Below are 14,267 nucleotides of genomic sequence, written 5' to 3' on the forward strand. Positions count from 1 at the left end.
ATAGGAATTATTTTAAGTATTTTTTGTTATATTTGAGCTGAAGCTGAACAGTAAACTCAAAACACTTATTTGCGAAATACTCACTGTGCTTGATGAATCAGTTCTTGTTTGATGAAAGATGCAATCAGAGAACATTTAGTTTAAAGTCATTTAATAGAAGTCCGTTCAGATCTTGTCTTGCATCATTTCCTATTGTTTCACAGAGTGGAAGTAAACAGAAATGTTTCTTTATATAAAGTACAAAATATCTCAACATTGCAGTACAATTGGCAACTTAAGTTTGTTTGCACCCATGTTCATGAATAAAAAAGGCACCTGTTAAAGGCTACATAAGATGATGGTTATTTCAGGACATTTTCTTAAATGTCTCTTGCATGAAGATACATGTTTGGCATTAACCTAACTACAATGTTTTGACCAAACAGCCCTGTGCACAGCAAACAAATTATATATTTATTTTGGATATAACAAGGTGCAGTGTTACTTGTGTAGTTTTAAGTATTCAAAAATAAATAAATACATAAACTTAATTAAAATGTGTGTATGCCGCATAATAGAATTTAGCTGCTTATATTAAAACAATATGCCTTATTTGTAGTATCTCTATATAGGCTATGTAAACGTTTTTTCCAGTTGTCAAAATCTTAATAACTGGGGTGATTTAGTATTTTAAACATCTCAAGACAGACTGTTCCTTACACTACTACCCCAGAACATTTAATGAGGTGGAAGGTGTGCTTGTCTTTCAGTCAGTGCGTAATATAACCAGTCACAGAAACAGTTGCCTTTTCAAGCAAAGTTGTGCACAGCTTAGAAATTGTAGTTTTAAAGGTGAAATGGGATGAGGGAATAAGAAAAAAACAACTATTGCTAGTAGAATAATATCATTACATTATACAAGTGAATATGTCCCAAGATAAGATAATCCAGTGAGTTCTAATTCCAAACGGATGCATTTGGCACATATCATATTTGGTCATTATAGTCTGTCACACAGTCTAAATGTGATGTTTTTTGTGTGCCACTAATCAGAGAAAATTGAATGGTTCCAGACATTCCAGAATCCTGATGCCCTCTTTTCACAATAATATCCCCCTCTATGTTCACCAGTCAAGTAAACAAAATTAGATGCGTATCCAAAAAGGTTTAAAGCATGACAGCTCCTTTAAAAAAAAAAAAAGTATTTGTTGAAGAAACTGAAATATTCACTATGACATGTAACACAGATGATTAAGCAATATGACTCGAATGATAAAGCTTTCACTGGTCTTATGGTGTGCTGCTTGAATTTGCATATGAGATTCTTTGTTCCCATGGCATTTTGCCCTTGGGTGGGGTCCCATTATATTCTGTAAAGTCACTGCAGGCGAAATGAAAAGAAGTCATGTGGCTCTCCAAGGTCAGTGACGTTGGTGTTTGGGGTAGTTTACAGTGAGCAGTACCATACAGTGCAGATAGAGGGAGGTCTCAGACTCTGAGAACGGAAACAATGTCACAATGAATATGCAACAGAATAACAGTCATGCCAACAGTGCAACAAAAGGACTTTGGGAAATGGACTCTCTTCTATTAGCTTTTATTTCTTTGAACGAAATAATTATTTAACTCCTACTAACACAAACCCTTAATAAAGCATTTAAAGTATAAAGTATAGTAATATACTTCATTTCAGCATAATTTCGAGCATACGAAAAGATAACAGTTCAGCACAGTTCGGCTATGTTCGGAATGGAATACTAGCTTAGCACTTAATGAAAACTATGCAGTACACACTTTTACTATAATTACTCAACAAATGCGTTACCAAGTTAACTTAATTAACTGAGTTGTTTCAACGTAGAAAAAAAAGGGTCTTGTCACTTAATCCATTTATGTTGGGACAACAAATATTTTGTTGACATTAACTGAAACCGCAGTGATTTGTAGATCCCAACTTCCTTTGCACGAGACTGGATGGAGAGTGTAAATGTTGAAATTAAGTGTTATTTTATGTGTTACTGAATATAATGTGAGAACAGTTAGTATTTAATGTTTGTTATGTTGAGATTTAGAAGTGTTTCTGTAATGCTGGAATTTTGGGGATTACCACATAGGTTGAGGAGGACAAATACTTAATTTGATATAGCTTTAACCAATGAGCTATTTTTGTGCCACTCACAGCAGAGTGGTAAGAATCTGCTTTGTTGAGATTCATTCCAATACATTTATACCATATCAACGCAAACTGTTGCTTAATGTTTTAAACTGAAAGAATAAATTATGCAACTTACCAGCATAAAATGAACATAATAATAATAATAATAATAATAATAATATGCAACACAAACAAATACAAATGGTTTGCATTTACTCAAAAAGCTTGTTCAATTTACTTGAATTTCTTTAATTCATACAACTAAACCGTGGCTTGCTGGAACTACTCAACACTGTTGTGTGGAACCACCTGACACAGCTTTTTTAATTAAATCCAATGGTTACTTTTTTGAGAGTACATAGTGTATACTGCCTACTACTTTCTTTTATTTCTTTTTTTTATTTGTGAAACAGTAACAATAACATTTTAAACAGTAGTGTGCTACATTGTTGTCACATGATCTCATTACCTTGCATGGGGGTAGTGTGAAACAGTTATGTTGCATTTTATTGGAATTTTGTGTATTTTGTATTCATTTAATTAATATTATGTTAAAATATCAAAAATAATAAAAATCACAGCTGTAAATACTTCCGGTTTATTCATCACGCTGGTAATTGTGTGCATTGTGGGATACAGTGTTCTGTGCAGTGTGTTCTGTTGTATACTGAACATTTTGGCAAATGTAGTTAGTCATCCAGGTATTAAATGCATAAAGAAAATTCACACACTGTGCACAATATTGCAGAAATAGCATGTAAGATATGTTAGTATGCTATTCTGAACATAGCCTTGATCTCATGGCCTACATACCTTTGAGGTGTGTTGAGAAATTCAACCATTGTGTGAGCCATTCTCGGCACTGTCCGGGACTCAGACGGTCTGGATTCAGCCCTCTCACGTAACATAACTAGAAGACATATTACAGATACAGTATGTGATATAAAACACAGAGGGTAATTGGCAAAAAAAGGGTGCTATGGGAGTGACCTCTGACCTCTCTGAGCTCTGCATCATTTAACTGGTGCAAGCCTAATCGAACAATGGCCCGGTCAAGCTGCATGAGTTCTAGGGCGTGGCTATTCAAGCGTCGACCAATCAAGAAGGCTGGGAGGTGGGGCGTCAGGAAGAGCAACGGACAGAGTTGTCTCTGAAAACAAAAAATAATAAAACAAAGATTGAGCTTCAAACTTTAAAAATGTAAAAGGAATAGTTCATCCAAAAATTCTGTCATTATTTACTCACCCTGCAGTCACTACAAAAACACAAAACAATGGAACACAAAAGGGCAAATTTATCACACGAGTCACTGCAAGTCTTCTGAAGTCCTACAACAGTTTTTTGTGAGGAACAGACCGAAATTGAGTTGCATGGACAACTTTTATGACACTTTTGTGGTGTTTTTTTCTCCTCTTTGGACTTTGACAGCTGTGGTCACTATGTTCTGTTAATGTATGGAAAACAGGAGCATACACATTCTTTAAATTTCTCCTTTTGTATTCCACAGTGAAAACAGCACACATAAAATTAATAAAAAATAATATAAAAATAAAATAATAAATGATAAATAAATAACATAAAAATAATCATAATTATAAATAAAAATAATAAAAAATAACACAAAAACACAAAATAAAATAAACTTAAAAACAAACAAACTTAAAATAATTTAAAAATCATAAAAAGGTAAAGACCATACATGTTTGGAACAACATAAGGGTGAGTAGATAATTAAAGAATTTACCTTTAAGGTGAACTATTCCTGAAAAGTATAGTTAATAATTATGCAACTTTCTGGCCACTTGTACAAGTGCAACATAAAAAAATAAAATAAAAAAAACTACAAATAAGAACATTAAAATCTATACAATCTGTTATAGATATACAGAACAGCAACAGAGCATGCAGGACAAATGGGAGCTCACCATCTGGTCTGCATACATTCTCCTGATACCTAAGGGAGGTCCAGAGAACAACGTTCTCACTGCATGGACATCAGACACCACAGGATGAACACCACTTCGAACCTGCAGACACACATATACTTCGTCTTCATAGGTGAATAAAAAAAACAACTGGCTAAAACATTGTGGCTTGGGCTTGGACACTGTCAAACAAAGGTTATCCCACACATACATAACACCATAAAAAATGTTGATGGTAAAGTTGAGCCCAGGCTACCTTACTGCAGAGCTCTGTAAGGCGGCTTTTAAGTCGGCTGTCTTGGACAGAAGTTGCTGTCCTCTCCAGTCCTTTGACTATAGCCCAGTGGTGGCGTGCTCTTTGAGTATGATACACTCCCTGAAACTCCACCAGCTGCTGTGGGGTCCAGAAATGCCGGATCAGGAGTTGGCGAGGATAGAGGAACCTGGTGACAGAGGAAGGTGAACTTACATTTCAAAGTTTAAAAAAAACAAAGAGGTATACTTCATGATGGTGAAAAAGGAACATACTGTATAATCAGCAGAGGAACTTAGCAGTGGAAGACATTGAATACTCACATAAGGATAAAGACCAAATAGTTGGCAAAAGGAGGTATTGATATGATGACCAAGGGAATGGCTTTGATCATGTCCCTGCGGAACTGAAAGCCACGCACAAAAATTATAATGACTTACAACTTTTGCTACAGCAATCTAACATGTCTCATAAACTTATACCATCAGCTTGTCAGTTTTCCTAGAGAATGCAACTCACCTGCCTGAGTTTCTCCATCTCACGATAAGGCAACATCTGGTGGTCAATATTGTTGGTGAGCATTCGGGTCTTGATTCTTCTCACTTCTTGAGCGTCTTGAAACAGGAGACGAAAACCTACACATAAAAACATCACATCAAAATCAGATAACATTTGCCCGACGGATAGTTCACCCAGAAATAAAAATGTCATCATGCTGTTCAAAACTAGCTTGACTTTCTTTCTGCCATGGAACACAAAAAAATTAGGCAGAATGTTAGCCTCAGTCACTTTTCACTTTCATTGTATGGAAAACAGATGCAATAAAAGTGAATGGACACTGACACTAACACACTGCCTAGCATCTCCTCTTGCATTCCACAGAAGAATGTCTTTGCTTTAATGTAAAAAAAATCTTGAAACACTTTTAAAAACATCTCACCTCTCATAAAGGTGTGATAGAGAACATAAAAGCGAGGAAAGCGCCGCTGCAGCAATCGCTCATATTTCTCATTGACCCACTTGAGTCTGGACACGATGCTTCGACCAATCCCATGCCTTGCTTGTGAAGGTGAGTAGTGTCTAACAAACCACAAACTAATAGACAGATAGATAGATAGAGAGAGAGAGAGAGAGAGAGAGAGATAGAGAGAGAAAGCATGTAAAATATGTATATGGCAAATAGAAAACGCATAAATAAAAATGTCACAGTAAGGTAGTAATATTTCACCCAAAAATGAAAATTCTCTCATCATTTACTCACCCTCATGCCATCCCAGATGTGTATGACTTTCTTCTGCTGAATGCAAGTGAAGATTTTTAGAAGAATATCTCAGCTCTGTTGGTCCATACAATGCAAATGAATGAGAATCAAAACTTTGAAGCTCCAAAAAGTGTATAAAAGAAATATTTAAGTCCTTTTTTTAATTATAAAGTCCCCTCCCTGCCCAGTAGGTGGCGATGTGCACGAAGAATGTGAATTGCCAAACACAAAGATTGTGAAAGTGAAAGTGGAGAATGATAGTAAAAAAGGACTTACCCACACCTATCATATCACTTCAGAAGATATGGATTAAAACACTGGAGTCTTATGGATTACTTTTATGCTGCATTTACGTGATTTTTGGAGCTTCAAAGTTTTGGTACCAAGTCACTTGCATTGTGAGGACCAACAGAGCTTAAATATTCTTCTAGAAATCTTAATTTGTGTTCATCAGAATAAAGAAAGTCATTCACATCTGGGATGGCATGAGGGTGAGTAAATGATGAGAGAATTTTCATTTTTGGGTGAACTATCTCTTTCAGTCCGATGCAAATGAAATCATATTTTATAATGCCAAGAACTATAAATAATATAATTTCATGTGGAATAACTAGAAGCTCAATGATAAAACATAGACATTAGTCGCTTATTATCACAACATGTCATCTTGGCTTCAAGGCTATGGTATGAAGACAACTACAGCCACCGCCTATAACATCATCGCTAATTTTAGACTTTTATGTATAGTACCTTGATTGTGTGGACGTCAATCTAGGTGTGCAGAGACCTACTTTGACCCCGACGGGTCGTATTCCATACAGTATGACCACTGAAGCCCCGCGGCATATCCCTCTACAGGACAGCGCCATCTTGAACTGAGCAATTGACATTTTCACGTGGGCGTGTCTTCAGAAAATGGAATGCGGGCACTGCGCTGTGATTGGCTGCTCTAATAACTGCATATATTGTAGCAAATGCGCAACACATTTGCCAGATTACCGTAATATTTGAGTGAATTTGGGAATTTATGTTAAACAGCAGTATATACTGTATACGGCTTACTATTGAAAAACACTACATGAAACAGGGAATTATGTGAAGATAAATGTTTCAAACAACAGTAGTATGCTACATTCATCACACTCCATGACTACTTCGGCGAGAGGCAGCTGCGTCCATTTTTATTTTTTTTTATTTTTTTTGTATATATAAAATTAATTTTTATGACAAAAAACGTTGGCGATTAACAAAAAAATCTCCCAAATAACACTTCAAATAATAAGATATAATTCTGGTATCACTTCTGATTCATTCGTCACACTGGAAAAGGAAAGTCAGATTGAGTGCATTGCCTTTATGGAACACAGTCTTTATTCCACGCAGTATACTGCTCATTTTTAGAAATGTAGTAGGTCAACCAGGTATTCTTTGCATTCAGAAAAGATGCATACTTTGGACATCTGTACATACTCATAGAAAACTCATAGAAAATTTTCTTTCCATTTATATTTGTCAACAGAGTTCCTGTAGAGTTCCCTTGCTGAGGCCACGCTGGTAAAGCCAAATGCATAAATGTGAAATGTCTATTTGTGTTATTTTGTGTTTTGTTTATTGCTTTTTTATACTGCCTGAATGTGGAAATATAGTGCTTGCTACAGACATACAATTATGGTGATGATGCAATATGCAAACCAAATCATTATTGCTTTAAATGCATCACATGATGACCAATTGATTGACGAGCTCAGTTGATTGCATCACAAGGTGGAGGGAGCACGCGCCACACCTCGTGACTAAGTAAGTATTGTTCTGGAGTTCATGGAGAGCGAAACAGTGTAGAATGCGACATTACTGGCACGATCGAGTTGTGATGTTTTAAAATTGCAAGTGTTTTTGATCGAACTAGAACGCCTTTTGGCTCTCGCATACCCTTCTTTTTAGTGATCTGAAAGTCTTGCACAGCACGCGCCGCTTTCCTACTGTTCAAAACCTGGGAAAACTAGTGCATTTTTAGAGTTTTTAATTTGGGGTTATTTTTTTTTACTTGTATAAAATAATGAGCCCTCATAAGAGGAAGACTCCAGTTATATCAGTAACTCTATAAAAGCTGTTTTATTTAACATGGAGAGGGTCCCCACATGTAGGCTGCCACCTTAGAATCACATGACCAGTCAAATATTTCTCAAAGGAATATTCCATGTTCAATAGAGCTTGGGGAAACTACGCCCCTACGCATTGCATTCTGGGTAGTTGCTGCCATGTTTTAGGACACGCTCATCAGTTATCAGATATTAGTACACAGCCATAATAAACAGGAAAAAAAAAATAATGGACCGAACGAAGACCAATCGCACTCCATTTGAAATACGGTTTCCACGCCGGTTGTGAGTGCGATTATGGCAGTTAATTACACAACAAGCATTCGCCATTGTTACGTATTTTTATCTGTATAATACAAACTATACCGTCTATTTCTAATACAACACAGTATCCACCACAGCTTCCATGTCCTAAAGTCCCAACATGCATTGCGTTGCTGACGTCACGTTCCCAGAAGCTATACAAGTTAATCTCAATTGACTGCGTTTGTGGCATAATGTTGATCACCACAAATTAATTTGGACTCGTCCCTCGTTTTCTTTTCAAAAAGATAAAATTAAGTTACAGAGATGCACTTACAATGGAAGTAAATGTGGTCAATTTTTGGAGGGTTGAAAGGCAGAAATTTGAAGCTTATTTTATAAGAGCACTTGCATTAATTCTGTTAAAATTCATGTATTATGAGTTGTAAAGTTGTTTAAATTGTCGTTTTAGGGTTTGTTGACATTGTCAGTTGGCTATAACTTTACACAGAAAAGGTTAGTTTTTTTTTTTTTCACACTACAATCATATTTACACATTATTTGTCTTGTAGCTATACTTTTCAAACCGTGAGTATTTTAACATAAAACAATTGGCCCCATTCACTTCTATTGTAAGTGCCTCAAATGTTTGCTTTTTTAAAAAGGCGGGGCAAGTCCAAATTTGTGGTAATCAAAATAATGCCACAAATGCCTGTTGATTGAGCTTAACTTGTATTGAAGTCAGAATATTCCTTTAAGACCAAAGTATCCACCTTTTCTTGAATGCAGAAGTGTTCCATGATTTGCCGGTTTTCAGTTTCTGGTCTTCAGTGTTTTTATTCGCATTGGCATACATTCCTAGCAGGTAATGTGGTGTTTAAAGTATTACATTTGTAAGAAAATGTGGCTCTATAGTGCCGAGACTTCAGAGTCGTTTGTTTTGACAGTGCCTCACCTGAATGGGTTGTTGACTTGAAGCGATGGTCCGAGGTTAGTTACGTTCATTGACTATGAGATATGGCGGCCAACAACTGCGTAAGTTGAGCCTGAAGTTTTTACTTAAAATAACACATTGTGCTGTTCTCAGTTTGGACCACTCGATTTGGTAGTTTTTACATTGCTTCTTGAGACCAGAAACAGAAAACAGGCAATTAACACCATGGTGCCGCCCAGTGGTTGCTCGGGAAGACTGTGGATACTTCGGTCAGACACGAACGATAAGTGTCTGTGTACTGGACGCATGACGCAAATTATGCAATCAGCAAGGTGTTTGAGCCCTGTGCATGCAGGTTTTTTTTTTTTTTTCTTTTTTTTTTTTTTCTAACCATGTGTACTCTGGACATGTAGAATGAGCATGCTTCTGGAGTTATTTGCTCTGATTAGTGGGTCCACAATGTGACCATTCACAATTGGACCATTGTGGTCACAAATAAGCACTAGGAGACGTAATTACTAGAAACCACAGCTGTGGATGTGCACGTCAAGAGTATAGCTCTAGTCTGAAGGAATATAAAGTCAACTTTAAGGGTCTAAACTCCTGAAGAGAGATGGTCTGGTGTCTCATTGCAGTAGTCATCGCACGTATGTGCCAACTGCCTATGTATGCGGTCAAGTATATTTTGAAAGGCTGGTGTTCGACTGTACTTGTACACTTAAGCGTTTGCGTCAAAAGTGAAGAATACCTGGTGCTTAAAGCTCAGTGTCTGGCCTGTAAATGGACACTTTCACTCATGGGTCAAATTAATCATGGCTGACTGAATAGTGAATTTCTACAATGGCATCAGTAACTGAACTACTGCATTTAAATGATGCTGCATCCAGGCCCCTAGGTGTCAGTGTAAGTCAAAGTCGACATGAACAAAAACCCTTAAAGTCATGTTTATGGATGAAGGTCAGTGTGGTGCAAGCTTTCCTTAGGATTGGTGTTATGAGAACATGATCTGTCCACCCCCATCTGTTTTAGAACCACCCCAAACTTGCCAATGAATTGAAGACCTGCCCTTTCAATGACAGGCACTTGTTTCCAAAGCACGAGTTGTCACATCACATAGCAAACTGTGAGGACAAGAGGTCACTGAGTGCTGAAGATGGTTAATGTTGCTGGTGATCATCTTTGTTTCCATGTTTTTTATTTTTTATACAGTGCTTTTCTACATACAGTGACGTCAAAATGCAAGTCCGAATTATACAATGCAAGTCAATGGGGTTCAAAATGTTAAAGCTTGTATCGCTTCAGAAGACATAGATTAAACCACTTGAGTCATAGATTCTTTGTGCTGCCCTTATGTCCTTTTTGAAGCTTGAAATTTTGAAAACCATTGATGTCTATTGTATAGAGAAATGCACAATTGTTTGTGTTCTGAGGAAGAAAGACACATGAGTTTGAGAGCATAAGGATTAGTCATTCTTATTTTAAGAGAATTATATCTGGGTGAGCGATTCCTTTTGCAGTATTTCACTAGTTTTACGGTGTCTCGAATAATTACATGTGGAAAAAAATCAATTTAACTTTTCATTGAACATTGACTTAATATTTCTGTTGCAGTCATGCTTAATCACAGTAATGCATGGCCTCTGATTGCTTAACGCTTTTTCAGGAAATGTAGAGGTGTTAAAGAAGTTCCAGGTGCCTGTAAATACCTGGACAAACCCTTCACCCAATGAGGACTGGGAAACAGGTCTGTGACCTAATGAATGTTAGCAGTGGTTTTCTGGATGTATTATCTTATGGTAGGCCTCAACTGTTTATCCACTGTCATTCAGTTTGCCTCCATGCCTTTGTCACTTTAAGCTTAATGTATGGTTTGTAACCTTTTTTTAATTCTGCATGTTTGATTTAATTGAATAAATCCTTTTTTGGGCCATGTGATTGCAGAGACTGATGATGCTGCTGTGTTTGTTTGGGGTGAATCCAACAATCAGCTTGCCCAAAACAAGTGAGTCACTGTGGTTCCCCTGTGATTGAATTGCAAAATAAGCATTGTTTTCAAACCGCTTTCCCAATGAAGGAAATCAATTTTTGATAGTGACAGGAGAAAGTATTTTAACACACAAGCTACACATATATATATATACAGGTGCATCTCAATAAATTAGAATGCCGTGGAAAAGTTCATTTATTTCAGTAATTCAACTCAAATTGTGAAACTCGTGTATTAAATAAATTCAATGCACACAGACTGAAGTAGTTTAAGTCTTTGGTTCTTTTAATTGTGATGATTTTGGCTCACATTTAACAAAAACCCACCAATTCACTATCTCAAAAAATTAGAATACATCATAAGACCAATAAAAAAAACATTTTTAGTGAATTGTTGGCCTTCTGGAAAGTATGTTCATTTACTGTATATGTACTCAATACTTGGTAGGGGCTCCTTTTGCTTTAATTACTGCCTCAATTTGGCGTGGCATGGAGGTGATCAGTTTGTGGCACTGCCGAGGTGGTATGGAAGCCCAGGTTTCTTTGACAGTGGCCTTCAGCTCATCTGCATTTTTTGGTCTCTTGTTTCTCATTTTCCTCTTGACAATACCCCATAGATTCTCTATGGGGTTCAGGTCTGGTGAGTTTGCTGGCCAGTCAAGCACACCAACACCATGGTCATTTAACCAACTTTTGGTGCTTTTGGCAGTGTGGGCAGGTGCCAAATCCTGCTGGAAAATGAAATCAGCATCTTTAAAAAGCTGGTCAGCAGAAGGAAGCATGAAGTGCTCCAAAATGTCTTGGTAAACGGGTGCAGTGACTTTGGTTTTCAAAAACACAATGGACCAACACCAGCAGATGACATTGCACCCCAAATCATCACAGACTGTGGAAACTTAACACTGGACTTCAAGCAACTTGGGCTATGAGCTTCTCCACCCTTCCTCCAGACTCTAGGACCTTGGTTTCCAAATGAAATACAAAACTTGCTCTCATCTGAAAAGAGGACTTTGGACCACTGGGCAACAGTCCAGTTCTTCTTCTCCTTAGCCCAGGTAAGACGCCCTGACGTTGTCTGTGGTTCAGGAGTGGCTTAACAAGAGGAATACGACAACTGTAGCCAAATTCCTTGACACGTCTGTGTGTGGTGGCTCTTGATGCCTTGACCCCAGCCTCAGTCCATTCCTTGTGAAGTTCACCCAAATTCTTGAATCAATTTTGCTTGACAATCCTCATAAGGCTGCGATTCTCTCGGTTGGTTGTGCATCTTTTTCTGCCACACTTTTTCCTTCCACTCAACTTTCTGTTAACATGCTTGGATACAGCACTCTGTGAACAGCCAGCTTCTTTGGCAATGAATGTTTGTGGCTTACCCTCCTTGTGAAGGGTGTCAATGATTGTCTTCTGGACAACTGTCAGATCAGCAGTCTTCCCCATGATTGTGTAACCTAGTGAACCAAACTGAGAGACCATTTTGAAGGCTCAGGAAACCTTTGCAGGTGTTTTGAGTTGATTAGCTGATTGGCATGTCACCATATTCTAATTTTTTGAGATAGTGAATTGGTGGGTTTTTGTTAAATGTGAGCCAAAATCATCACAATTAAAAGAACCAAAGACTTAAACTACTTCAGTCTGTGTGCATTGAATTTATTTAATACACGAGTTTCACAATTTGAGCTGAATTACTGAAATAAATGAACTTTTCCACGACATTCTAATTTATTGAGATGCACCTGTATATATATATATATATATATTTTTTTTTTTTTTTTCGGACTAGGTGCGTCCAACAGTGAGCATTAAAATAAACTTGCTTTGTGTACTATGTCTGCAACTCAATGCATGACATGGTTTTTGACATACAGCCTTTGAATAAATAGGGCTATATTGAAGAAGTGACACTATTCAAGAGCAAAAAGATTTGAATCATGATTTCACTTTTCTAAACCTTGTGCTCATTTTTCCTGTAATACCAGAGCCATCTACCACTGTCAGTTTATCTGATGGATTGCGGGCACCTCGAACTCTTCCATGGAAACTCTAACAAGGTATTATTAGCTTATTGAACACATTACTCTCTTGCCAGATGGCAAGCCTACCTGGAGATGGCAGCAGCACTCCTAGCTAACTTAAAGTCCTCTTGAAAATGTTACTGTGTGTGTGTGTGTGTGTGTGTGTAAACCGAATTATCAGTTTCTCCAATTATTTCCCCGTCTTTTTGCAAAGGATGCGTCACCTCTGGACAAACGCCAGAGGACAATCTCTTGCGTTTTTAATATTTTGAACCCTGTGACTTCTAGCCGATCTTGTTTCAAAGGTACCCTTATTTTCAAGTTTGTTTTTAATTTTGAAGTGCCTTCAAATTTTTGTAGTGTTATACAGTACAGTTTGTAGTCTGTTTTCAAAAGCTTATTTTAATGTGTCTGTAAATGGATGTTGCATGTGCAAAGGTGCCCTTTATTGAACCCAAGGATTAGTTACGTCATCTACCATCAGTATTATGCTTTTTGGGCTGCATGTTTAAACTATTGCATTTTGTGAAAATGATAACCTTAATCCTCCCCTGTACTGATTCAATAAAAGGTTTCTTCATGTGGCCCTTTGTCTGTGGCGTTTGTCTAACATGCAGTATTTTTCCAGTTGCTTTGACATGTTTTTTTTTGCCCCCCATCTGTTGCTTTTGAGATGAAGTCTTTTTCCCTTTGTGAAATTTCCTAAGCGCATATATATATATATATATATATATATATATATATATATATATATATAATCAATTATTTGTACAGTATTTTTCATGTTAAACTTTTTTTTTTTCCTGTAACAGGCCTACAGTAAACCATATTAAAGTAATGGGACTTACAGTGGAATAGTTCGGAAGTTCAAAAGTGAAATGGTTATAAAACAATGTATACCTCAGTTCTTTAGTGACCTGGGACCTCATTCCACCCCCTGTACCCCACCCTTTTTGGGGGGGGAGTAGTGATGCCCACACTTCCAGTATTCCTCAACTTTTCACTTCTGAAGTGAAACTTTTTTTTTCTGCCAAAAAAAAAAAAAAAAGGTCAGTGTATAGCATCATTGTTGCTTTTTGTGCAACCATAAATATTTTGATTTCATATCTATAGAATTTTACTGTCACAGGACATACACTGTGACCACTTTATTAGGTACACCTGTTTATTCATGCGATTTATCTAATCAGCCAATCGTGTGGCAGCTGTGCAGTGCATACAGTTAAGCAGATACGGGTCAAGAGCTTCAGTTAATGTTCACATCAACCATCAGAATGGGAAAAATTATCTCTGTGATTTCGACTGTGGTATGATTGTTATATTAAATTATGTAAATTGGGTGTCTATTTAGACTCAGTGTAGAAAATGTCTTATGTTGTGTAAAATTTCAATTTGGATGCAAGTAATCCTTTTCTATATT

At 37.0% G+C, this 14,267-nt stretch overlaps 2 protein-coding genes across 3 annotated transcripts; one reads left to right on the forward strand and one right to left on the reverse strand.

Annotated features, from left to right (window-relative positions):
* Positions 1–83: 83 nt before the first annotated feature.
* On the reverse strand, positions 84–6,443 carry LOC127418680 (LETM1 domain-containing protein 1-like). 2 transcript variants are annotated; one of them, XM_051659391.1, is made up of 9 exons: positions 6,324–6,443; positions 5,253–5,407; positions 4,832–4,947; positions 4,636–4,718; positions 4,316–4,502; positions 4,060–4,161; positions 3,132–3,284; positions 2,948–3,044; positions 84–189 (listed from the first exon to the last, which is right to left on the reverse strand). In XM_051659391.1, exons 1-9 carry the CDS (start codon positions 6,440–6,442, stop codon positions 125–127), a joined length of 1,077 nt encoding a protein of 358 aa, XP_051515351.1. In that variant the 5' UTR covers position 6,443; the 3' UTR covers positions 84–124. The 2 variants fall into 2 exon arrangements, with proteins under 2 accessions (XP_051515351.1, XP_051515350.1); XM_051659390.1 differs by having other exon boundaries at positions 112–1,474.
* A 2,489-nt stretch (positions 6,444–8,932) lies between these two features.
* LOC127418520 (gametocyte-specific factor 1-like) lies at positions 8,933–12,879 on the forward strand. Its single transcript, XM_051659106.1, has 5 exons — positions 8,933–8,950; positions 9,879–10,005; positions 10,513–10,593; positions 10,791–10,851; positions 12,807–12,879. The coding sequence occupies exons 1-5, from the start codon at positions 8,933–8,935 to the stop codon at positions 12,877–12,879; spliced, it is 360 nt and encodes a 119-aa protein (XP_051515066.1).
* The last annotated feature ends 1,388 nt before the right edge of the window (positions 12,880–14,267 follow it).

Source organism: Myxocyprinus asiaticus, chromosome 28, assembly GCF_019703515.2.
Source record: "Myxocyprinus asiaticus isolate MX2 ecotype Aquarium Trade chromosome 28, UBuf_Myxa_2, whole genome shotgun sequence".
NCBI classification, from domain to species: domain Eukaryota; kingdom Metazoa; phylum Chordata; class Actinopteri; order Cypriniformes; family Catostomidae; genus Myxocyprinus; species Myxocyprinus asiaticus.

Coding starts and splice junctions, on each gene's coding strand:
- LOC127418520 (XM_051659106.1), top strand. Junction 10,006..10,512: donor GTCACTGAGTGCTGAAGATG/GTTAATGTTGCT, acceptor ACGCTTTTTCAG/GAAATGTAGAGGTGTTAAAG. Junction 10,852..12,806: donor AATCAGCTTGCCCAAAACAA/GTGAGTCACTGT, acceptor TTTTCCTGTAAT/ACCAGAGCCATCTACCACTG.
- LOC127418680 (XM_051659390.1), bottom strand. CDS start 6,442: ATGGCGCTGTCCTGTAGAGGGATATGCCGCGGGGCTTCAGTGGTCATA. Junction 4,503..4,635: donor TATTTGGTCTTTATCCTTAT/GTGAGTATTCAA, acceptor CTCTGTCACCAG/GTTCCTCTATCCTCGCCAAC. Junction 3,045..3,131: donor ATGATGCAGAGCTCAGAGAG/GTCAGAGGTCAC, acceptor TATGTCTTCTAG/TTATGTTACGTGAGAGGGCT.